We start from the raw sequence: 26697 nt of genomic DNA, 5'->3' as shown, positions 1-26697 counted from the left end.
GGTCTTAGAGAGGTTCAGTAGCTTTCTGGAGACATATCAATAAAAAAAAGCATAGCTGATATTAAATTCTCTGGCTCTCAGGTCTCTTCATAAATTTGGGCTCTCATCTACGGAATGACTAATGTAGAGTTCCCCTTTTTCTCTCCTGATATATTTTACATTGATTTTGAATAAGATTGCATAGGTTAAAAAAAAATTCTGTTGTAGTAGGGGCTGAATAGTTTTATTTTTAGAATTATCTAATTTACATTCAGAAACACCCTGAAAGCCAGATTTTTTTTTTTGCATTTTTTTTAAAATTTTAATTTTATTTATTTATTTATTATTTTTTGGGGGGTACACCAAGTTCAATCATCTGTTTTTATACACATATCCCCGTATTCCCTCCCTTCCTTGACTCCCCCCCCTCGAGTCCCCCCCACCCTCCCCACCCCAGTCCTCTAAGGCATCTTCCATCCTCGAGTTGGACTCCCTTTGTTATACAACAACTTCCCACTGACTATCTGTTTTACAGTTGGTAGTATATATATGTCTGTGCTACTCTCTCGCTTCGTGAAAGACAGATATTTTTAATCCTATTTTATTATGCCACTCTTTAAAGTATGGGTATGAAAGACAGGAAATAAAACTTTTTTCTTAGAAACTGTTTATCTTCCAACCAATATCACTCAGTAGATATTGGTACAGCTATGGATTGCTTCTGGTAGTTATGATTGGAGAAGCAGGTTTTAAAAAAGTTTTGCTTGAGAACTCAAAATTTAAACTCTTGTAAATAAAAAAATTCTTTTGGGGATCTGGTTAGTATTTCAGTTCACCATATTTCAGTCATTTCAATAAAACTGGTGATTCATTGTAAAACAATCCTGTTTCATTTGTGATTTATTAAGGCAAAGTAAAAAGAGGGGAGAAAGAAATGAAAGTAAGAGAAACAATAATTTTATAAATGTGTCAGGGAAAATTAAATACTTCTCATGCATTTTTGGAGAAAGACAAACAAATAAAAGGATAGAGAAGATTAAGGAAATATTGCAAAGAATAATGAAGAAATAAGAAGTCAAAAATTCAAATCTTGGTAGCAAGTCACAGGTCTACCAACTGCCCCCACTTACAAAAAATTTTTATACTTAGGAAATCCTTTATTTCAAAGGCTTCAATTTCCAATGGTTTAACATTTCAAATATTTATTTATATTTTATTATACACTTATAATTTTGATCTCTAAGTTTCTATAATAGCTTTAATTCCAAAATAATACAATTCATACAAAATTAGACTTTTAGGCAAGTTATTTCCTGCCCACTAGCCATAGAATAACTCAATTCATGCTCTTTTATTCTCCAAGTTTCTTATCTGTCTAAAAAGAAATTATGAACCCCATATAGGTATGGTATAAAATGCTAATTAGGCACTTTGAAATAGATAAGTTTTAAATAGTACATTGTATGTTCTTAAGAATTATTTATTATTTGTGTAGGAGACAGAAAAAAGTTTATTTTCAAACTTCCATTGAAATATAGTTTTCTACCCAGCAAGGTTAAGAATAGTATGGCTCAGCCTGCATATAAAAATGCTCTGGTATAAATACAATTATAAACACAAACAAATAGTTGGCTCTATGAAGATTTGCCATAAATCTGAAAAGCAGGCAAAAGACATCCATGCTCGTCATTACCAGATCCTGTCTAAACAACAAAACAAACCAACAAAACTTGTATTTTTCTGGTTTAAAAAATAATATACATTATAAAATAACCTGTAATTTAATCCCTATGCAATTTTGTTTACTACTTTTTTAAACTACATATTTTATTTTGAGCATTTTCCTATGTCATTATTCTCAAAGATATGATTTTTTAGGTTATATAAATAACTCATATATATACATACTATTATACAAGTTACTTAACCACTGACATTAAGGTTGGTTCTAATTTTCCGTGAATATGAATAATGCTGTAATAAATAATCTTGTACGTAAGTCTTTCATGCCCTTTTTGATAATTTCCATTGAAAAATTTCTGGAAACAATAAGATTGGTTAAAACATAAACATTTTTTTATATATATAGTTTGCTTGCAAGGTTATACAAGTTTATATTCCTACCAGTGTAACTAGGAATATTCATATCATTGCTCATTATAGCACTGATGATTATAATTTAAAAATAGTTATAAATATGACTACAAAATTAACAGATTTCTAGTGAGGGTACATTTCCCCCCCCACGTATTTATTTGCTGAATTTATTTCTTTTTATGAAATGGCTATTTCTGCCCTTTACTCATTTTATTTCTTTTTTTTCTCTATAAGATTAGAAGAGCACTTTTAGGCTATCAAAGCTCCGATAGATTTGTTGTAATTTTTTTTTTCACATCTGCTCCACTGTAAGATCCCTGAGGATTCCTTGTATTTCTACAGTTTTCACTTCCCTATCATCCTGTAACTTAAACAAAATGCTAGTGAATACCAAGAGATAACAATATTCCATTTAACCGAGACAAAGCTTGACCTAAATGAGAAAGATCTTAAATGAAGTTAGAACATTTTCAGTTGTTAATCTTGAACTTTATGTAGCATGAAATGCAAAAGCTGAAATAAATAAATGTAAAGTATTTTACATTAATTGGATATTAACATAATATCAGAGAGAAGGGCTAAAGAGAACGATAATATTTATTTAGTCTGTACAGAAACTTATTTCAAAAGAATAGAATTACAGGTCTATAAGGGAGTTTAGAGGCTACTTAATTTAGTATCACGATGTAACAGATATAAAAACTGAAGTCTACTAGTTCTAACAAGTTATAAAGTGGCAGACTAAGGCTGATACTCAATATCTGTCCGATAGTGCAACACTTTTACATACTCAGTACTGCTGACTTTCCAAACAGCTTTGGATCATAATTTTAAAAATATCTGTCAGTAAATCAGTCAAATGCAAATGCTAAAGACTGCTTCTTCCAGAATATCATTAAATTGAATTCATGAAGATGAAAAAATGATCTCTTCCTGATATCCATGTGACTTATGGGAACCATGGACCTAAAATTTTGGCATATGCTTTCAACAAAAGTAGAATTAATACAAGTTGCTAAGTTTAATTAAGAGAAGATTCTAAAACATTTAACTTCCAGAAGATTATCACAGCATTGTTTTTAAAACCAGGAAATAGGTAGCAACTAAAATATGCAAAATAGGGACTGGTGAAAAAAAATATGGTATACCCACAAATTAGAATATTGAACAATAATTGATATTAATGTTGTAGAAGATAATTTAAAAACATGTAAAGATGTACATGACATAGAAAGGAAAGAATGTTACTAAATGAATGAGATAGGTTAAAATATTTATATAATTTAGTGACAGTAGCTAACATCTAGTGATCATTTCCTATATTTCAAACACTGTGGTAAGTGATTCATATGCATTTTAAAATTTAAAACTTAAAACAACCCTATGAAGCAAACTATTATTTTTTATTTTACAGATGATTTAGGTTATAGAGGTGAAGTAACGTTCTGAAAGCCACACCATCTAGTAAGTGATAAAGCTGAGATTCATTGCCAAGTCTGTCAGACTCCAGAACCTGAACTCTTAATCACTGCCCTGCCATCACAGTCCATTCATATAAAATATCTGGATGCATAGGAAAAAACTCAGAATGACATAAGCAAAGTTTTAACAGTTTTGTTATTTATTAAAGGCAGTCTTATAGGAAGTTTTTTTTTTGCTTATATCAATTTTAAAAATTTTCTAAAATGAGCATGTATATTACTTTTTTTAAAAATAAAAAAATAGACCATGCCACTTACAGAGTATTTAAGCTAAAATACTGTTAACTCTATAGCTAATAAATTCTGGTTAGCTACATCTTCTCAGGCTAGCTAATCAAATTTCATTTGTAACTCAGATTTCAAAGTGGTGACTGTACATTTCACAGTTAAGTTTACTTAGTTTCAATGATAAATATAATTCTGTGAACATTAAGAAATAAGAAAAGGATGGGGAGAATTCCATTTTCAATTTTCATTGTACATAAAGGTAGAGGGGACACAATCAGATGAATGAAGAAACAGAAATCAAAGTAAAATTCTATACACTTAGCAGAATGTCATAGAACAACCATTTAAAATAATTTGTAAACTCAAAATTCATAGCTAAAATATATTACTACTATCTGATTTTAGTGTTCTTCAAAATATGAACACTTTATCATACTGGCTAGTGCCTTTCCTATAAAGGATATGAAAATAATCCTTTATTTGAAGTCTCAAAAATCTGCTTTGCTATCAAACCAAAGAACAAAATTAATATATTGTTGTAATTGAGGAGAAACTAGACAATAATGAATGAGAGTGGAAATCAGTTACTCAAAAGTCTATAGGAGCCAGGCATTTAATGCAAGTAAGCAAAGTAGCCTGGAGGGCATAAAGAATGCCAGCTGAGTACTGATGTATGTCGTGCTGGCCCAGTAATGTCAATCTGATTTTTTTAGAAATAGCTGAAAATTGTATTTTTATTTAAAATCTCACCAATTTTAAATGTTCCAAACTAATTATAAAAAAAGAGGTCATCCCCAAAGATATCCCTAATAAAATTATCTTCCATCAACTAGGGTATGACTTAAAAGAGGGCTCTTTGTGTACCCATAAGTAGAAAAGAGAATCTAGGGAAACGTTAGTTGCTATACAAACACAGAAGTAGTATGATATTGGAAATGGGTAAAGTTAGCTGGGAATTACATTTTCTGGCTGTATCTTCAAAAGACTTTGTGAAATCTATATTTTGAATCAGAGAGGAGAAACTCTGTTCCTTATGCTAGAATTAATCTGGATCAGAGGGTGAATCATTTATATTAAGCATAGTACTGGTGGTCATTTACATAAAGGATAAGATCTGTGGAATGAGAATACCACTGCAACATGGTCTAAATGAAAAAGAGAAATAAAATTCAATACACATAATTTTGACCCAGGATGTTTTCAAGAAACATAAACCACTCCGCTCATTTGATTATACTAGCGGTTCTTTAAGTGTGGTCCACAGACCTGTGAGGGTCCCTGAGAGCCTTTCGGGGGTCCACAAGGCCAAATTATTTTAAAAATAATACTAAGACATTATTTGCCTCTTACACTATGTTGACATTTGCATTGATGGTACAAAAGCAATGGTGGGTTGGTACTGTAGTAAAATTCAAGGCAGTGGATCCAAACAGTGAGAATAGTTATTGTATTATTCACCACTACGCACTAACAGTTTCATTTAAGACTGTCCTCAATGAAATAGTAAATACTAAATTTAATTAAAACTTGTCCCTTGAGTGTGACAAAATGGGAAGTATGAAATAAAACACTTGTGCTGCATAAAAAAGAATTACAGCTGTCGTAGGCAATAGTTACAGTTGCAAGCTGAACTAGCCAGGTTTTGCATAGAACACCATTTTTACTTGAAAATGAATGAAATGAGACTGTCAATTCAAGGAAAACGGACACTTTGTTTTTTTTAACCCCCCTCCCAAAGAAAAAACTCTAGGTTTTAAGCAAAAATTAGAATTGTGGAAAATGTATATCACCATGAGCTTGAGAACTTCCAATGCTTCCAAGGTGTTTTTAATGAGCTTGGTGGTTATATTAATGAAAATGATTTCTGATATAGTCAACACTTGGAAGAACTTATATTTTCCATGTGATCAAAAAAACATGTTACAAAATCATACCTGGATATAATATTCAGGACAGACCAATGGATTTTTTTCCCCCCAGAACAACTTTTTACTGAAGTATAGTTGATTTACAATGTTGTATTAGTTCCAGGTGTACAGCAAAGTGATTCAGTTATACATATATATATCTATTCTTTTTCAGATTCTTTTCCATTATAGGTTATTATAAGATACTGAATACAGTTCCTCGTGCTATACAGTAGGCCCTTGTTTATTTTATATACAATAGTGTGTCCCATGGATTTTAATATATGAGTATCAAATTGTCCTTGACCTGGTTTTAGATTCAACACTTCAACTAACTTTTTTTTTTCTTAAAGAACTTTTATTGAGATACAGTTAACATACAATAAACTGCATATATTTAGAGTGTAAAATTTGGTATCCCAATCTCCCAATTCATTCCCCCCAAACCCTCCCCGCTTTCTCCACTTGGTGTCCATATTTCAACTAACTTTTAATAGACTATCAGCTGAAAAACTTTGGTGTAGTATCAAAGAATATCCACAATCATATGAAAATGTTATTAAGATAGTCCTTTCTTTTCTAACTACATAACTGTGAGGTTGGATTTGTTTCTTCATATTCTTCAACCAAAATAACATATCACAACAGATTGAGTACAGAAGCAGATGTGAGAATCTAGCTGTCTTCTATTAAACCAGACATCAAAATGAATATGAAAAACTGTAAAACAATGCCATCCTTTTGAGTAGATTTTTAAAATTTTGGAAAATATCTTCCCCATAGCAATATTATTTATATTAACATAGAAAGGCCGTATTATTCTCATTTTGAAGCAAATAAATAAACATTTAAAAAATTTCTAAGTTTTAATTTTCAGTGCAGTAAATATCGCCAACTATAACTCACATAAACAAGCCATCTGGGGTCCTTAATAATTTTTAAGTGTGTGAAGAGGTCCTGAGACCATTAAGTTTGAGAACTGCTGGATCTGACCAATAATGTTGAGAATATTATTGCTCAATAACCCTTCCACGCCCCTGATGGGACAGTTAACTTTTCACAAAAACACTTATATTTTTATGTCAAGAGAATGTAATTTATTACATTAATTAATGCTATTAATTCAGTGTTTTCCAACCTTTTGGTGTTTGTTGACTCCACATATAGAACCCATACATTTCTACAATGTCATTAACAGCTGAACAGTTGTTCTATACCAATGTTGATATGACTTCAGACAAAAGCAAGGAAATTTGATGCTTAGTGTAGTCTTCCTGATTTTATTTAGGCTCTCAAAAATAGTAGAAAATAATTTGCAGGCCTCCGTGCCTTGATCTAGGCTAGAATTTTAGCAACTTCATGAGATTCTCCAGAGACTTGGGAACCAATGAGTTAGCCATATTACACAATCACCCTGGTGTTCACAAAGGAAAATGGTGATTATATGGAATCGTTTGTAAAAACTAAATCACTAGGAAAAAACCTCAGAGTAAACATTACCCTGATACTGGATCAAGTAATACCATTTTTATATGTAAAGGAAATTACACTGCCTTTCAGACATACACATTAAAAAATGAGTTAAGAAAATAGTCTTTATCTAGAGAAATCTAAATTCTTTTGCTCAAAGGCAACAACAAAAGCCTAAAGAGAAGTCATAATTCTGCATTTTGTTTGACTATAAGATTAGACATTATTATTAATTATTAAATGAACACATACTACATAAAGATATTTCAATATATACATTTTAATTTATTTTATAAACTTTAGTTTAATTAGATAGGTAGAATTTATATTTTCTTCCTAAGAGGAAAAAAATAACAACTTGCTGGTTAGTCTGGGCACAAAAGTCTATTCTAACCTTTGAGTTACAAGGGAATACGTGATGAGAGATTACATGTATTCATTTATTTATTTTAGTCAAACTTCAGATGTTTAGGAAATAAAGGGAAAATTGAACTGGTCTTTGTAAAAAATTTTCTATTTTATTTTAGAGATTTTTTTTTTTTGATGTGGATCTTTTTTTTTTTTAAAGTCTTTATTGAATTTGTCACAACACCACCCCTGTTCCATGCCTTGGCCCTTTGGCCACGAGTCATGTGGGATCCTAGGCCCCACCCCCACCCCATATTGAAGGGTCCTAACCACTGGACCGCCAGGGAAGTCCCTCTATTTTAATAACATCTATAGGGCATGGTGAATTGATTGCAAGTGTGGATTTTTTTTCCTTTTTGTTCTGGTCATTATTCTCTACATCAAGCCTCTTGATTCTAATAGAGATGCTGCTGCCTTTATATCTGAAAATCAGAACTCATTTAAGTTGTGGATCACACACACTGTAAAACAGAATTTCTTATAGAATTATTCTTTTAGCAAAACATTTTTGGGAGACTATTACCATTTTAGAACTTGAGTCCTCTAAATATCGCCCATTCATAGAATCTACATATTTGACTTTTTTGGCTTAGGCACTATTTTCCTCAGGGCAAGGAAAGGCTAAAATCCCAAGTTTGTTCTTAAAATATACTTCACTGTGTCCTCAAGCAAGAAAAGTGACAATCACTTGTCATTTCAGTCAGATTTCATTAAAAGAAAATATCTGATATAAAAGAGAAATGACTTTATAAAGAGAAAAGAGAATATACAGAAAAATAATATGTCATTTCAGCAAATAATTTTTTGCTGGAGATAATGCCATTCTATGAAGAATTGTTTAGAAAAGATTGTTGTTTTTATTAGATTGTGATGAGTGTACTGAAAAGGAAATCCAAACTTGGTATGTCTTACAGATCGTTTCTTACTATAGCTGGAGAATCTTAAAGGATCAAAGCACAATCTAGGATATTATATTGCAGTGAGCATATAAAGTGTGAATGCAAAATAACGTTTAATATTATAGTTGTTGACCTAACAGGAATAGATGCACACATATGAATGGACAGAAAGTTTTCAGCTTAAATGCTGCCCCGTGATAAAAAGCTACAGAGGGAAAGGTTGGAATTGTTAGTTTTTAATCATAATTTGGTTATTTAACCCTTCTGTGTTTTCAGAGACTAGGATAAGTGTTTCTGATGGTTATTCCCAGAGTATTCTGTACTCCTGCTGATAAATCATAGCACTTATTATACCTTATTATAATTTATAGTTGCCTGTTTTATCTGTTTGTAAAGCCAAGAACAATGTTATTTGCTCACCACTGCTTTCCCAGAACCAAGCAAACACTTATTTAATAGATTAATAACCCTGTGGGGGAGGCAAGGATTACCAGTTTTATCATAGACAAAAAGCTCAGAGAAACTGAGCAACTTGCTTAATGCAATGTAGCTATTAGGTAGAGAAGCCAGCATTTGAAACAAGGTCTTCTATTATCAAGTCAAGTGTTCTTTTTAGTGCTGATCTTTCAAGACTGTATTGTATTTCTGATGTAAAGAAAATGTATTCGCACACATATTTCTACACATGACAGATTGCATGCCTAATATGAAACATGGAAGGGGGATTTTTATGGGGTTTGGCTAACAGTAATAGGTACTAAACTATAATTAAACCATCCAAGATGCAGTAACAATAACAATGTCCAACTCAACTTGTATTCTAATTTTGTGCTAGATATCATTCCTGGGATGTCGCATACATATCTTAGATTGAAAACATTCAAAACCAAAATGTATTAACAATTCTCCTTTGAGTTTTCTCTTTTATTCCTTAGTATAGTTAATAACATCATTTACCCATACCTCAAATTAGAAACCTGACTTTCTTTTTGATTCCTTCTCTGCCCTAAATTTTTATGCTATAAAGTTAAAATAAAGAATTTATCTAGAACAGATTTATGTGCTAAATCTGAGAGTTCTTGATTAAAGAACTGCCTTTAAAGGCAGAATACTGCCTTTAAGGTGGTAATTATTGCTGAATATAATTCTCAAAACCTCCACCTAGCAAAAAATCTTTTGTTTTGTTTTTATTCATCCTTCATGTCCCTGGTGTGAAATGTTATGCCTCAGAGTGGCCTTCTCGGATCATCCCATCTAAGTGAGGTTTCCCTCCTTTTATTTTCTATCACTATACTTTTTCACTTCTTAGTGTGAATTTCAATGCATCATTATTAAGTTATTGTAAAAGTATATTTACTGTAATTTTAAAAGTTATTTTAAATAAATTTATTTTAAAATACCTATTTTTTTCAGTATATCACTGACTAAACTGTAAACCCCACTAGGGCAGAGATTATATCTGTCACTAATATAAAAGTACAATATAAAAGCATCTAGTTTACATTCAATTAAGCAGTCTTATAATTTGAGACTTTTAATAGGAAGATTAATTTGATTGTCTTCACTTCTTTTTAAAAAATAAGTATTCAAACTAATTTTTCTATTATATTACTATTGTGATTCAACCTTAAAAGTTTAATTTTAAAATTACACCAAAGAATAATTTTATCTTTGAGGTTATATTCTGGTGCTAGTAAAAATTATTTAAAAGAAACAGAATCTTATTCCTAGACAAAAATACAGGAAAAAAATTCCTGAAAAAAAGATATTCAAATGTTTTATTGGAATTCATTATCAATTTAACAGCTAAGTGTTAACTATGGAAAAAATACCAAGACAAGCCACTTGCTCTCCTAAAGTTTTGCAATAAGCAAATTAACTTAATAAATATAGAAATTCAGAGTGATTTTTAAAACTGTATTTAATATTCTCTTTGTAATTAAGATGTAATTGCAAAGCTGTAAAAAGGCTCAAGAACTACTATGCATAATTATACTTAGCTTAAAATATTTATGTACACAGTACATCTCTAAGAAAAAAATACTGTCTTAGATAATTCTGTATTCCTGTCAATAAGGTCTTAATATTTGGTGAATGAGTAAACTTTTATAGTGGACTTAACATTTAGCTTTAATTATCTCTCAGACTTTATAAATGAGTACAACTTGTACAGCTGGAATTTAATGAAGTCAAACAATAAATTATTTTGTTTTTAAAATTCATAAGATATGGATCAGATTCTTCTACCCAATTTATGTCTTGAGAACTGCATGTTTTCATCCAGTTGAAGATGTAGCTGACTGGCACCTGATGTATAAATGTATAACATACATTTTATTATCTAGAATGTTCTTAGAGTTTTTCTTTATTGAAGATTTAGGACCTCAATTTTTTTAAACTATAAAATTAATATCAGCTCTTTGACACAGTCTAAGAACAATGATATACAACAATTAACTGAAGACTTTGCTGAAAAGGTCGTACTATGGAATGTGAAAGCAACTGCACTACACATATCAAGAATTGCTTGAGATCACTTCTTATTAAATTCAATGATAACGTTCATAAAACTCACAGAAAAGCTGGAATTGAGAAAGACAGCTATATAAGTCCTTAAATCTGATGACAGTGAAAAAGCCACAGTTTGAAAAATTACCTATAGATCCCTGAAATAAATTTACTATATAGCCTGATACCTAACATTATCTCCTATTAAATATGAAGGAATGTTACTGTTAAGCTTTTGATGCCAATAGTGGATTCATCGCACAGAAAACTTGAAAGCACAAGTGACTAACTTTACTAGGAAAGAGATAGTCCAGGAAAAACATCACAGTCATAATTAGGTTTGCTATTCAATTTATCACATACATGAATATGTCAGGCAGCAAATAAATTTCTAATCCTTCTCCCACCCCCTTACACACTTCAGTACTTAGGAAAAATTATTAAAAAAACAAACAAACAAAAAACTAAGATATTTCCTCCCTCCCCCAAAGGTTGGCATTAAAACTTTCTAATCAATTTAGATTTGTTTCCAAATATTAGGCAGCAACATTCCAAGTTGAATATGTTTGAAAAAATTTGGAATGATACTAGAGCCGGGAGCTACCCCCGCCTGGACAAGTTAAAAAAAATCCCTTTGGTGACATTATTTTATTTTGTTAATCTTGCTGCTTACTGGCCAAAAACACATTCATCCTCTGCATAAATAACTTCACATCTATACTAATAAGTATGCTAAAAAATAATGTCTACGACAAAGAAACAGGAGCTACAGAAAGTGATACCTGTAGCTGTGAGGTAGGAGGCATTTTGAATGAAATTTCTATTGTTCTATTGTTGGCCTAATATGACAATTTGTGAAACATTAGGTGGTAACTATATTATAGCCCATTAATTTCTCATCGTATTATCTTGCATGCAATCCATCCTTGACAAGCAGAGGGAAATATTGGTTAGTTTTCCCAGATTCACACAGCAGAGCAGGTGTAAGGTGCCAAGGAACCGCACTTACTTTTGGTGTCGGGCAGGAAGCTGTAGAAAGGCGAGATGTAGCCTGAGCGCGAGGAGATTCCGAAGGAGTAGTGCTGAGGGAGGCTGTGTCTCGTGGAAGCACCTGAACGCCACGAGAAATGATGGAGTCTGGAATCTGAACAAGAGGAAAAAGTATGGTTTAATATGCTGAAAATACCAACAACATGTAAAATCAATACCCACACCAAACATTTTTTTGGCGGGGCATTCTTTGCTGCTCAGCTCTCAGATATTTTGTCTCACTTACTATTAGGTATGAACACATCGAACAATATGCGATAGGGTAGAAACCTTCAGATTTAAAATATTTTCCTTGGCCAAATAACAGTTCATCAAAGTTTGTATGAGGCAGTATAGAATTGTAGTGAGGAGTAAAGTGTTTGGCATTCATATATTGGCTCCGTCACTTGATAGTTATTTAATTCCTAGACACTTCTCATTTCCCTCTCGGATTCATTCTCCACCCTTCTTCACCCTCTCTGCTTCAAGCTAACCTGTGTAGATAGAATCAACAAGCTGTTCTGTGCTCTCTGGTTTCTACCTGGGTTAAGCAAATATGAGGCACTGTCAGGAAACTGAAGAGTTAGAGGAGAGCAAGGTCTGATATTTATGCCCCTGGCTCCTTGTCTGCCAGGTCACCGTAGGCTGGCTAAGATCACAGCCCTTATCAGATGGCCCTTTTCTGGATTCCAATAGCAGCTCCCTCCCTTGCCCCATTAGGACTAGGAGTATTAATGATTCTCACTGTTACTAGTCCCAGGGTGCTGCATCATGTTTTGTTGCTTTCCCTAAAATCTGCCCATACTTTGGTAAATATCACAGTCCTTTATTAAACTCTTCTCAATTACCCATTTAAGTATGCTGTGACTTCTACTGGGATACTAATGGATATATTTTTTAAATTGCCATTTCCTTTATCTAAAAAATGTGGATAATGATAGCATGCACCTCACTGGATTACTGCTGAGGGTTAAATAAAGCAATGCATATAAATTATCTAACACAAGTAGTTAACAACTAATAAATGTTGGCTATTGTTAGTTATTAAGTTATACCTATCAACAGGATAAAGACTGATGTAACTGAATATCATTACTCTAAAAACATACAAACGTAAGGACAAATAATGTGGATTATTTTTAAAATTATTAATATTTACATCGATTATAAAATTTATCATTCAGGGCTGTGCATAATTTAGTTCATGTTCTGGGCTAGTACCAGTGAGTGTAGGTCTTCTACTCTCAAAATGAGAAGTTGACCGCTTTCAAGTTTTATGTGCAAGAGGGGAAAAGTATATCATAAAAGAATAAGCAATTAACATTCAATCAACAAATACTACTTACTACGTGAAAAGAAGAAAACAGCAGCCAGACTGTGACAAGAAAGGTGCTCTTTATCTTACACATCATCTCTTTCTCACAAAGCACATGTTATTTCTATAGACGCTCTTTTATTTAGTTTCCATATCTACATCCTCAATACCAAAGGTACCGCTACCATTTCAGGGCCTAACAATTTATGTGATTTATGAACAATAGCCACATAACTAGGATGAAAAGCAATGGGAATTCTGAGAAGAAAAATAGTTCCATTTGTTAGTACATTTGAATACTGAATTGTAATAAATATTTTAAAGAAATGGAGGTAGATAGTCTAATTTAGAAGAGCTACATTTGCCACTTATGTTTAAAAAGCCATGTATTGGAAAGAAAAAGGTCAAATGCCCCTATTATATTTCACATAATACCATATTTCTCTCTTTCACAGAAATTGCCCACACTTACACTGCATTTATATGTATGCTAATTTGATCAATGTCTGTCTCCCACACCAGAATGCACTGTCATGATGATGGAAATGTGGTTTTGCTACAATTCTACATCCAGTACCTAATGAAGCAACTGCTCAAAGTAGTATGTAAGTGTGATATATATTTCCAGACTCACACTCACACACATACTATTTTCACCCCCTCCCACCAATAAACAAAAGAGTAGGATATTTGAGGAAGAAGGTAAGTTCAACTTGTGAGGTACATACTTTTGGGTTACTAGTCTGAAAATATAGAATGAACTATTGCGAATATGAGTCTGGAATTCATGTAAAGAAATAAACAACACTGGTACTCTACATAGGTAAATATAAAAGTCACTATTAGTGTATAATTTGGGTCATGAATCTGTATTTTTCCTATATACTTTAAAAAGAAATCTACATAAGACAATAATTATAAATCTGCATTGATGGGCACACAATGAATAAATATATAATTTGTTAAAATGAAAATATAAGTGAGGAAGATATGGCAAAGTTTTTACATAATACTTAAACGAACTTGGTATTAATTAAGACTAGATTGTGATAAATTAAGATGTTAACTGTAACCTTCACAGCAACCTCTAAGAAAATAACTAAAATATGTGGTAAAAGAAATGAGAGGGAAAACAAAATGGTACACTAGAAAGTATCTATTAATCAAAAAAGAAGGATGTAATGGAGGAAATGAGAAACAAGAACATCAACAAAAGACATTAAAAACAAATAGCAAGCTGGGAGGACTTCTCTGGTGGCACAGTGGTTAAGAATCTGCCTGCCAATGCAGGGGACATAGGTTCAAGCCCTGGTCTGGGAAGACCCCACAAGCCGCGGAGCAACTAAGTCTATGCGCCACAACTACTGAGCCTGTGCCCTAGAGCCTGTGAGCTACAACTATTGAGCCCATGCTCCACAACAAGAGAAGCCACTGCAAAGAGAAGCCCGTGCACCAAAACAAAGAGTAGCCCCCACTTGCCACAATTAGAGAAAGCCAGTGTGCAGGAGCAAAGACCCAATGCAGCCAATAAATAAATAAATAAATAAATTTATATAAAAAAATAGCAAGCTGGAAGAAATCTTACCTTATCTGTAATTACATTAAATGTAAGTGGACTGGACTTCCTAGGTGGTGCAGTGGTAAAGAATCTGCCTGCCAATGCAGGGGACACGGGTTCGAGCCCTGCCCTGGGAAGATTCCGCATGCTGCAGAGCAACTAAGCCCGTGCACTACAACTATTAAGCCTGTGCTCTAGAGCCCATGAGCCACAACTACTGAGCCCATGTGTCGCAACTACTGAAGCCCATGTGCCTAGGGCCTGTGCTCCACAACAAGAGAAGCCACTACAATGAGGAGCCTGTGCACCACAATGAAGAGTAGCCCCCACTCTCAGCAACTAGAGAAAGCCCGTGTGCAGCAACGAAAACCCAATGCAGCCAATAAATAAGTAAAATAAATAAATTAATTAAAAAAAATGTAAGTGGATTAAACTACTCGATTAAAAGGCAAAGACTGGCAGAATAGATTTAAACAAAACAAAATAAAAAAAAACATGATCCAATGGTATACTTTAGATCCAAAGGCACACATTGGTTGAAGGTGAAAAAGTGGAAAAGGATAGTCCATGCAAACAGTAATCCAAAGAGAGCTGGAGTAGGCTATAGTAACATCAGACAAAATGGACTGTAAGGCAAAAACTCTTACAGGAGACAAAAACCTCAGATAATGATAAAAAGGTCAATTCATCAGAAGATAAAACCCTTATAAACCTAACTAGAGCCCCAAAATATATAAAACAAAAACAAACACTACGGAAGAGAGAGAAAAATTTTAACGATAAAACTGAGAGATGTCAATACGCTCAACATTTTCAATAATGGCTAGAACAACTAGTCAGAAGATCAACAAGTAAAACAGAAGATGTGAACAAAAGTATAAACCAATTAGACCCAGTAACCATACAGAGGACAATCCACCTGATAACAGTAGAATACAAATTTTTCTCAAGAGAACATGGAACATCCTACAGGATAGAACAAAACAAGTCTCACCAAAATACTGAAGTCATACAATGCATCTTTTCTGACCATGATGGAAGTAGATATCAATATAGAAATAAACTGAGAAATTTACAAATATGTGGAAATTAAACACTTCTTGAACAACTGATGAGTCAAGGAAAAAACCACAATGGAAATTAGAATACTTTGATATGAATGAAAATGAAAACACAACATACCAAAACTTACAGGATACAACAACAGTAGTGCTCAGAGGAAAATATATAGTAGCAAAAATCTACTTTAAACAAGAAGAAAGATTTCAAAGCAATACTGCAACCCTCCACTTTAAGAAACCAGAAAAAGAAAAGCAAACTAACCTCCCAAAAAAGATAAGGAAGGAAGTAATAAAGATTCCAGTGGAGATAAACGAAATAGAGAACAGAAAAACATTGAAATGATCAACAAAATCAAAATTGGTTCTTTGAAAAGATCAACAGAATTGGCCATCTTTCAGTTAGAGTGACCAAGAGAAAAAAAGATAAAACTCAAATGACTAAAATCAGTAATGAAAATGAGGACATTATTATTGATCTCACAAAATTAAAGATTGTAAGAGGAATGACATGAAAAATTATATGCCAACAAATTCAGTAATCTAGATGAAACAGACAAGTTCTTAGAAACACAGAAACTATCAAAACTGATTCAAGAAGAAATAGACAATCTGGAATAGACATAATAAGTACAAAGAATGAATCAGTACTCAGAAAAAAACTTCCAACAAGGAAAAGCTCAGAAGCAGATGGCTTCACTAAAGAATTCCATCAAATGTTTAAAGAAGAATTAACATAAATCCTTCCACAAACTCTTCCAGAAAAGAGAAGGAAAGGCCTCCTAACTTATTTTACAGGGCCAGAACTACCCTGATACCAAAGACAAATCAAGATGATGCAGGAAAAGAAAATTACAAACCAACATCCTTTATGAATATTGATGTCTGGCAAACATCCTCAATAAAATACAATAAAACAATCCAATAGCATATTAAAAGGGTTATGTACTATGACCAAGTGGGATTTAGTCTATGAATGTAAGGGTGGTTCAACACAATAAATACAATCAATATGTAATATAATAATGTGTACTACAACACATTAATAGAATGAAGAAAAAATCCACATGATTCAAAAATCCAAATGATGTAGAAAAAGCATTTGACAAAATAGAATACCCTTTCATAATAAAAACACTCAGAAAACTAGGAATACAAGACAACTTTCCTAACCTGATAAAGGGCATCTATGAAAACCCCACAGCTAACATTCTACTTAATGAAAGACTGAAAGCTTCCTTTAAGATTAGGATCAAGGATGTCTGCATTCACCATTTCTTTTCAACATTATACTAGAAGTTCTAGCTAGGGAAGTTAGGCAAGAAAAAGAAATAAAAGGCATCCGACTTGGAAAGGAAGAAGTAAAACAATCTCTATCCATAGATGACACTATATATATTTTTTTCCCCACAGAAAGAAATATTTGAACTAATGAATTCAGCAAAGTTGCAGGACACATGAGGAACACACCAAAACCAGTTGTATTTGTATACACTAACACTGAAAATTAAAAAAAAAAAATTAAGAAAGCAAATTCTATTTACAACAGAATCAAAAAAAATAAAATATTAAGGAATAAATTTAACCAAGGAGATACAAGACTTATACACTGAATATTACCAAACATTAAGAAGACACAAATAAATGGAAAGACGTATATTGTTAAGATGGCAATACTACTCAGATGGAATTACAGATTCAATACAATCTCTACCAAGTTCCAACAAACTAACACAATATTGTAAAGCAACTATACCCCAATAAAAAATTAAAAAAACAAAAAGTCATGAAAATTGGAAAAAAATTCTAACAATTTTTTGCAGAAATAGAAAAGCCCATCCTAAAATTCATATGGAATCTCAATGGACTCCACACAGTCAAAACAATCTTGAAAACTAAAGTTGGAAAACTCACTTTTCAATTTTAAATATTATTTCAAAGGTGCAATAATCAAAACAGTGTAATACTGCTATAAGGATAGACATATAGATCAATGGGATAGAACTGAAAGTCCAGAAATAAGCCCTCTTATACTTTTATGGTTAACTGACTATTGACAAAGGTGCCAAGACAATAGGAAAGAATAATCTTTTCAACAAACTGTGCCAGAACAACTGATCACCCATATTTAAAAAATGAAGTTCTACCCTTTCCTCACACCACATACAAAAATTATCTCAAAATGGATCAAAGACATAAATGTAAGAGCTAAAAATGATAAAATTCTCAGAAGAAAATAGAGGGATAAATATTCTTTACTCTGGATTTGGTAACTGATCTTGGATATGATACCAAAAGCATAAGGAACAAAAGAAAATTTAGACAAACTGGGCTTCATCAAAATTAAAAACTTTTGCACATCACAGGACATTATTAAGAAAAGTTGAAAACAGAAGAGAATGGGAGAAAATATCTGCAAATCATATATATGATAATGGTTTAGTATCCAGAATATATAAAAAATACTTACAACTGAACAACAAAAGACAACCCATTTAAAAAAAAAATCTCATTTTAAGCAATGAAGCAAAAGACTTGAATAGACATTTCTCTGAAGAAGATATACAAATGGTCAACAAGCAACATGAAAAGATGTTCATTATCATTAGTCATTAGGGATATGCACATCAAAACCACAATAAGATACTTCGCACTCAATGGCTATAATTTTTTTAAAAAAGGAGAATAACAAATGTTGAGTATGTAGAGAAATTGGAAACCTCATACATTGCTGTTAGGTATATAAAATGGTGTAGCTCTTGAAAACAATTTGGCAGTTCCGCACAAAGTTAAACACAAAATTATCACATGACTCAACAATTCTACCCTGGTGTACATCCAAGAGAATCAAAAACTGGTGTTCAAACAAACACTTGCACAAGGATGCTGATAGCAGCATTATTTTAATAACCAAAAACTGTCAACAACTGAAATGCCTATCAACTGATCAATGGCTAAACAACACGTGGTACATCTATACAATGGAATATTTTACAGCCATAAAATGGACCACTGATATCTGCTATAACACAGATGAACCTGAAAAACATGATATGAAGTGACAGAAGCTGGACATGAAAAGCCACATATTGTATGATTCCACTCATGTGTAATGTCCAGAATAGGCAAATACAAAGCTAAGCAAATTAGTGGTTCATAAGGGATGAGAGGTGGGGGTATGGGGAGTGACTACTTACTGGGTGTGGTATTTTCTGAGGGGTGATGAAACATTCTGGAATTAGATAAAGGTGAAGCTTGCACAACAATGTAAATGTACTAAAAGCCGCTGAGTTGTACACCTAAAAATGGTGAATTTTACTTCAATTATATTTAAAAAGAAATCCTTCCCTAATCCAGCACAATGAAAATTTTTTCCTATATAAATCTATGAAAGCTTTATAGTTTTGTCTTTCATATTTAGGTTTCTAAAAAACTTTGAACTGATTTTTGGATATTGTATGGGATATGAGAATCAATTTCATTTTTTTCATAAGGACAGTCTGTTGTCCTCACATGATTTACTGAAAAACTCCACTAATGTGTAGTACAAACTCTGTCATATACCAAGTGTCCATATGTGTTGGTATTTTTAAGGCTTCTATTCTGTTCCATTGATCTAAGTGTTAATTCTTGTAGCAATAATGCACTACCTTATATCATTTTAAGTCTTGATATTTATAGAGCAGATCTTCTCACTCTGTTCATTTTTTTATTCAAGAGTATCCTGGTTATTTTTGGTCCTTTGCATTTCCATTCCATATAAGTTTTAGAAGCAGCTTGTCAAGTTTCTCTCTCCCTCTCTTAATTAAATATACACAAACACATACATGTCACATAAAAACTATTAGGATTTTATTTACTATGTTTGTACAGAAAAAGATAAAGTTTTAAAGGATACCCCTCTAACATTAAAAAGTATTTACTTCTGGGGTGTGTATGAAAGCAAATGAGAATGAGATGAGAAGGTGGTTTAACAAATATCCATTAATATTAACAAATATTTATTCATATTTAACAAATATTTATGTGCCTATTTCTCCATTTTGAGCTCAAAACAATTAAGAAATTGGTGCCCTCTGGGAAGGAGAACAGGTCTTTGGGTTTTTTTTTGTAGGGGGCAGTGGGGATGAGTTTTCGTGTTTCTGTATTTATTCTGGACCTGTGGCTGAAGCTGTAGAGTTGAAACTATGAGCTCTCTCTGTGTTTGTCAGTAATTTAGAAAGACCTTTACCCTTTACCATTGTGAAATGTTTCCCAATCTCTGGAAAGTATAAAACTGTATTGTCTCTGAAGTTAAAGGAGCTCTGTTCTGACTGGCTTACAGAGATAAATGCCTAAATAAGTTAATTATTCCTAATATTTCCCCAAATAAACTGAATTTCTAATACTTCAAATATACTAGACTTAAAAAAAAACTATAGACACTAACTCATAAGTATTTTGAGAATCTAAGTTCATACAATTAGGATAAATCTTTGGCAAATAAGACTAGTTTAATAATTTTGGTTTAAAAATTGTCTTCAAATCTTTTAAATGTTAAATATAATACAAGTATACATTTTGTTTTTCTTGGGTTGCTTTCCCTAAACATACACAAGTTTATTGACTGAACAAGCTGACATTACTCCTACATAATGCATGTCAGCTTGAACATAATTTCTATGACTTTTAGGTAACAAACTTTGGACTGCATTAAATTAAACTAATTAAAATGGATAATCATTAGAAGCCTAGATAATTTTTAAATAAGATAAAATAGGAAACATCAATTATTAATCATAATTAAATTTTTTTATTGCGGTGAAATATACATAAAATTTAACACTTTAACCAGTTTTAAGTGTACAATGAAATGGCATTAAGCAAATTCACAATGTAATGCAAACATCACCATCATCCATTTCCAAAACTTTCTCATCATCCTGAAAAGAAATTTCATACCCTTTAAACAGGAACTCCCCACTCCCCACTTTCACCTACCCTATTTTCTGTCTCTATGAATTTGACTACTTTGAGTACCTCATGTAAGTGAACTCATACACAATTTGTCCTTTTATTCCTAGCTTATTAAATTCAGTATAATGTTTTCAATGTTCATCCATGTTGTAGCATGTATCAGAACTTCATTTCTTCTTATGGCTGAATAATATTCCATTATATGTATATAACAAATTTTGTTTATCCATTTATCTATCAGTAGGTATTTGCCTGTTTCCACCTTTTGACCATTGTGAATATAGCTGCTATAAACACTGGTGTACTAGTTCATGCTTTCAATTCTTTGGGTATATAACTAGAAGTAGAATTGCCGGATCACATGTGTAACTTTTAGAAGAACCACAAAAGTATTTTTCACTGTGGTAGCACAATTTTATACTCCCTCCAGCAATGCACAAGAGTTCCAATTTCTCTACATCTTTGGCCAACACTTATTTTCTGGGTTAATTTTTTTTGGGGGGAGGGGGTTTGATAAAACACCCAAATGAATATAAAGTGGTATCTCATTGTTGTTTTGATTTGCAGTTCCCTAATGACCAGTGATGTTGAGTATCTTTTTGTGTGCACATTGCTATTTGTATATTTGTATACCTTCCCTGGAAAAATGTCTATTCAAATCCTTCACCCATGTTTCAATTGGGTTCCTTTTTCTTTTTTTTCTTCTTTTTTTTTGGTTGTTACTCAGCTGCAGGAGTTCTTTATATATTCTAGATATTAATCCTTTCTCTTACATGTGATTTGCAAATATTTTCTTTCATTCTGTAGATTGTCTTTTTCTCTCTTGACAGTATCCTTTGATGCACAAAAGTTTATAATTTGATGAAGTCCAATTTATCTGTTTTTTCTTTTGTTGCATTGATTACTAATTATAATTTTAAATTTATATACTTTTGCTTATTTTTATTTGCTATATAGATGCTAGAAATTTGTCATGTTTATGAACATGTTCCTTTTTGCTACTTTAACAAGTAGTCAAAGGATTGCACGTTGCTGTAGAAAATTATATTATACATGTTCATGAGATTTTCTATTTGCTAAAATATGCATATGTCAGATAGTTCTTTATTATCTACCTTAAGTTTTCTCTGTGAAACAGAAATGACTTACTTCCATTAAAAGTTATACTTAATACGAGTCACTGAGACTACAACAGAAGCAACAGAGCACGTGCTCAACTTTCTCTGCCATTTGTTATTATATGTGTAAGTATTAAAGGGAAAAAAGAACAAAAAGTTCCTCAGCTATGAAAGAGTTCATTCTTAACAATGGTGTTATCTTATATGCTTTTAAAAATGTTTTATTGTCATTTTAATTAAAAAAGGCAACCAAAAATTATTTCTCATGCATCCATGATCCTATCTTAAATTGTGTCCAAATTTCCTCTGACAACTCTAAATCAAATCCTAAGTATAGAACAAATTATTAAAAAATTTCAGAGTATCTTTCACTTAAAATTATCTTTGAGATTTTCCGGCAGACTCTTATCAATTACAAAAATTTGTTCTTTTAGTATAGATAAGGAGTGATGAAAGATAGATTTGTTTGAGTTACAACCATAAATTTCATGGGAAGTTGTCATACCAAAAGAGAAGCCTAGCCTTCTCTAGGTTAAGTTTATATAAGCAAAATATTGCTAATATAACCATTTCACTAATTGTGTGCTTTGTGTAAAGTCCCTGGAGAACTGTCAATTATCCCCAGTCCCTAATGTTTTTACTCTAAGGGGAATCACTGCCTAAAACTCTTGAAATAGTTATATTCCATCCCTCAATAGAGAATTTTATTCCCTTCCATTCTGATATTACTAGTTACAGTAATAGCTACACCCATTAAGTCCCTGTCATCTACAGATGGATTTTGATGCTTACCTAAAAGTTATGCTATAAACTATAGACCAGAGCTTGTGCATTTAACAAAGAAGGACAGTTTCACACGCCTCACAGAAAGAACTGTACCAGATACTTCCAACTACTGACACCTCAAAGAATATACTCTTGGGTACAGACTACTGAAGTGATATTCCTTAGATAACTTTTAGAGTATAACAGTGGACTGAGCTAGTATTTCCAAAACTCTTATTAGTCTAGGAGCTGAAAGCTTCATGAAAGCAAACTGCTAAGCTAAGATCTAGTGGAATGAGAATTAACAACATAGGACTGAGTAAACAGAAAATTTTTTTTCTGGATATCTGTTTAGAATATTATTGATGTTTCAAATGTTCTACTTTTGGGATATGTGAGGAAATTTTTTCTATCTTCTCAACCTATATATAACCCACACAATTTCATAGATCATGATTTCTTTTGTTTTTTTTTTTAAGAACTTTTATTGAGATACAATTAACAGACAATAAATTGCATATATTTAGAATGTACAATTTGGTATCCCAACCTCCCAAGTCATTCCGTCCCAACCCTCCCCACTTTTCCCACTTGGTGTCCATATGTTTGTTCTCTACATCTGGGTCTCTATTTCTGCCTTGCAAACTGGTTGATTTGTACCATTTTCGTAGAGTCCACATATATGTGTTAATACACAATATTTGTTTTTCTCTTTCTGACTCATTTCACTCTGTATGACAGTCTCTAGGTCCATGCATGTCTCTACAAATGTCCCAGTTTCATTGCTTTCTACAGCTGAGTAATATTCCATTCTATATATGTACCACATCTTTTTTATCCATTCATTTGTTGATGGACATTTAGGTTGCTTCTATTGTCCTGGCTATTATAAACAGTGCTGCAATGAACATTGGAGTGCATGTGTCTTTTTGAATTACGGTGTTCTCTGGGTTATATGCCCAGCAGTGGGATTGCTGGGTCATATGGCAACTCTACTTTTAGTTTTGAAAGGAACCCCCATACTGCTATCCATGGTGGCTGCATCAATTCACATTCCCACCAACAGTGCAAGAGCGTTCACTTTTCTCCACTCTCTCCAGCATTTACTGTTTGTAGATTTTCTGATGATGCCCATTCTGACCAGTGTGAGGTGATACCTCATTGTAGTTTTGATTTGCATTTCTCTAATAATTAGTGATGTTGAGCAGCTTTTCAGGTGCTTCTTGGCTATCTGTATGTCTTCTTTGGAGAAATGCCTATTTAGGTCTTCTGCCCATTTTTCAATTGGGTTGTTTGTTTTTATGATATTGAGCTGCATGAACTGTTTACATATTTTGGAGATTAATCCTTTGTCTGTTGATTCATTTGCAAATATTTTCTCTCATTCTGAGGGTTGTCTTTTCGTCTTGCTTATAGTTTCCTTTGCTGTGCAGAAGCTTTGAAGTTTCATTAGGTCCCACTTATTTATTTTTGTTTTTATTTCCATTACTCTGGGGGGGGGGGGTCAAAAAAGATCTTGCTGTGATTTACGTCAAAGAGTGTTCTTCCTATGTTTTCCTCCCGGAATTTTATACTGTCTGGCCTCACATCTAGGTCTTTAATCCATTTTGAGTTTATTTTTGTGTATGGTGTTAGGGAGTGCTCTAATTTCATTCTTTTACATGTAGCTGTCCAATTTTCCCAGCACCACTTATTGAAGAGGCTGCCTTTTCTTCACTGTATATCCTTCCCTCCTTTGTCAAAGATTAGTTGACCGTAGTTTACCTCTGGGCTTTCTATCCTGTTCCATTGATCTATATTTCTGTTTTTGTGCCAGTACCATACTGTCTTGATCATTGTGGCCTTGAAGTATAGCCTGAAGTCAGGAAGCCTGATTCTACCTATTCCATTTTTCCCTCTAAAGATTGCTTTGGCTATTTGGAGTCTTCTGCGTTTCCACACAAATTGTAAAATTTCTTGCTCTAGTTCTGTGAAAAATGCCATTGGTAATTTGATAGGGATTGCGTTGAATCTGTAAATTGCTTTGGGTAGTACAGTCATTTTCACAGTGTTGATTCTTCCAATCCAAGAACATGGTATGTCCCTCCATCTGTTTGTGTCTTCTCTGATTTCTTTCATTAGTGTCTTATAGTTTTCTGAGTACAGGTCTTTTGCCTCCTTAGGCAGGTTTATTCCTAGGTATTTTATTCTTTTTGTTGCAATGGCGAATGGGATTGTTTCCTTAATTAGTGTATGGAAATGCAAGAGATTTCTGTGTGTTAATTTTGTATCCTGCAACTTTACTGAATTCATTGATTTGCTCAAGTAGTTTTCTGCTGGCATCTTTAGGATTTTCCATGTATAGTATCATGTCATCTGCAAACAGTGACAGTTTGACTTCTTTTTCAATTTGGATTCATTTTATTTCTTTTTCTTCTCTGATTGCTATGGCAAGGACTTCCAAAACTATGTTGAATAGTAGTGGCGAGAGTGGACATCCTTGTCTTGTTCCTGATCTTAGAGGGAATGCTTCCAGTTTTTCACCATTGAGAATGATGTTTGCTGTGGGTTTGTCATATACGGCCTTTATTATGTTGAGGTAGGTTCCCTCTATGCCCACCTTCAGGAGAGTTTTTATCATAAATGGGTGTTGAATTTTGTCAAAAGCTTTTTCTGCATCTATTGAGATGATCATGTGGTTTTTATCCTTCAATTTGTTAATATGGTGTATCACATTGATTAATTTGCATATATTGAAGAATCCTTGCATTCCAGGGATAAACCCCACTTGATGATGGTGTATGATCCTTTTAATGTGCTGTTGGATTCTGTTGGCTAGTATTTTGTTGAGGATTTCTGCATCTAAATTCATCAGCGATATTGGTCTGTAGTTTTCTTTTTTTGTAGTATCTTTGTCTGGTTTTGGTATCAGGGTGATAGTGGCTTCATAAAATGAGTTTGGGAGTGTTCCTTCCTCTGCAATTTTTTGGAAGAATTCAGGAAGAATGGGTGTTAGCTCGTCTCTAAATTTTGATAAAATTCACCTGTGAATCCACCTGGTCCTGGACTTTTGTTTGTTGGGAGATTTTTAGTCACAGTGTCAATTTCATTCCTTGTGAATGGTCTGTTCATATTTTCTATGTCTTCCTGATTCACTCTTGGAAGGTTATACCTTTCTAAGAATCTGTCCATTTCATCCAGGTTGTCCATTTCATTGGCATATAGTTGCCTGCAGTAGTCTCTTATGGTGCTTTTTATTTCTGTGGTGTCCATTGTAATTTCTCCTGTTTCATTTCTAATTGTATTGATTTGAGTCCTCTCCCTCTTTTTCTTGCTGAGTCTTGCTAGAGGTTTATCGATTTTATTTATCTTCTCAAAGAACCAGATTTTCGTTTTATTGATTTTTGCTATTGTTTTCTTTGTCTCTATTCCATTTCTTTCTGCTCTGATCTTTATGATTTCTCTCCATCTACTAAATTTGGGTTTTGTTTGCTCTTGTTTCTCTAGTTTCTTTAGGTGTAAGGTTAGATTGTTTATTTCGGATTTTTCTTGTTTCTTGAGGTAGGATTGTATCGCTATAAACGTCCCTCTTAGAACTGCCTTTGCTGCATCCCATAGGTTTTGGATCGTTGTGTTTTCATTGTCATTTGTTTCTAGGTATTTTCTGATTTCCTCTTTGATTTCTTCAGTGATCTTTTGGTTACTTAGTAGTATATTGTTTAGCCTCCATGTGTTTGTGTTTTTTTACAGTTTTTTTCCTGTAATTGATTTCTAATCTCATAGCACTGTGGTCAGAAAAGATGCTTGATACGATTTCAATTTTCTTGAATTTACCAAGGCTTGATTTATGACCCAAAATGTCATCTATCCTGGAGAATGTTCCATGTGCACTTGAGAAGAATGTGTAATCTGCTGTTTTTGGATGTAATGTCCTATAGATAT

General features: G+C 32.8%; 1 protein-coding gene across 8 annotated transcripts in view; it reads right to left on the bottom strand.

Moving 5' to 3' along the window:
* The window catches only part of GPHN (gephyrin), a 596826-nt gene that overhangs the window by 194036 nt on the left and 376093 nt on the right, over positions 1-26697 (bottom strand). For all 8 annotated transcript variants that reach the window (XM_057732172.1, XM_057732168.1, XM_057732171.1 and 5 more), the window contains one exon: positions 11987-12121. In XM_057732172.1, coding sequence (XP_057588155.1) covers positions 11987-12121 — 135 coding nt within the window. The remainder of the gene's footprint in view (positions 1-11986; positions 12122-26697) is intronic.

Source organism: Hippopotamus amphibius, chromosome 4 (genome assembly GCF_030028045.1).
Source record: "Hippopotamus amphibius kiboko isolate mHipAmp2 chromosome 4, mHipAmp2.hap2, whole genome shotgun sequence".
Classification (NCBI taxonomy): domain Eukaryota; kingdom Metazoa; phylum Chordata; class Mammalia; order Artiodactyla; family Hippopotamidae; genus Hippopotamus; species Hippopotamus amphibius.
The sequence above is the reverse complement of the archived record's forward strand: the minus strand, read 5'-3'. Positions and strand labels throughout refer to the sequence as shown.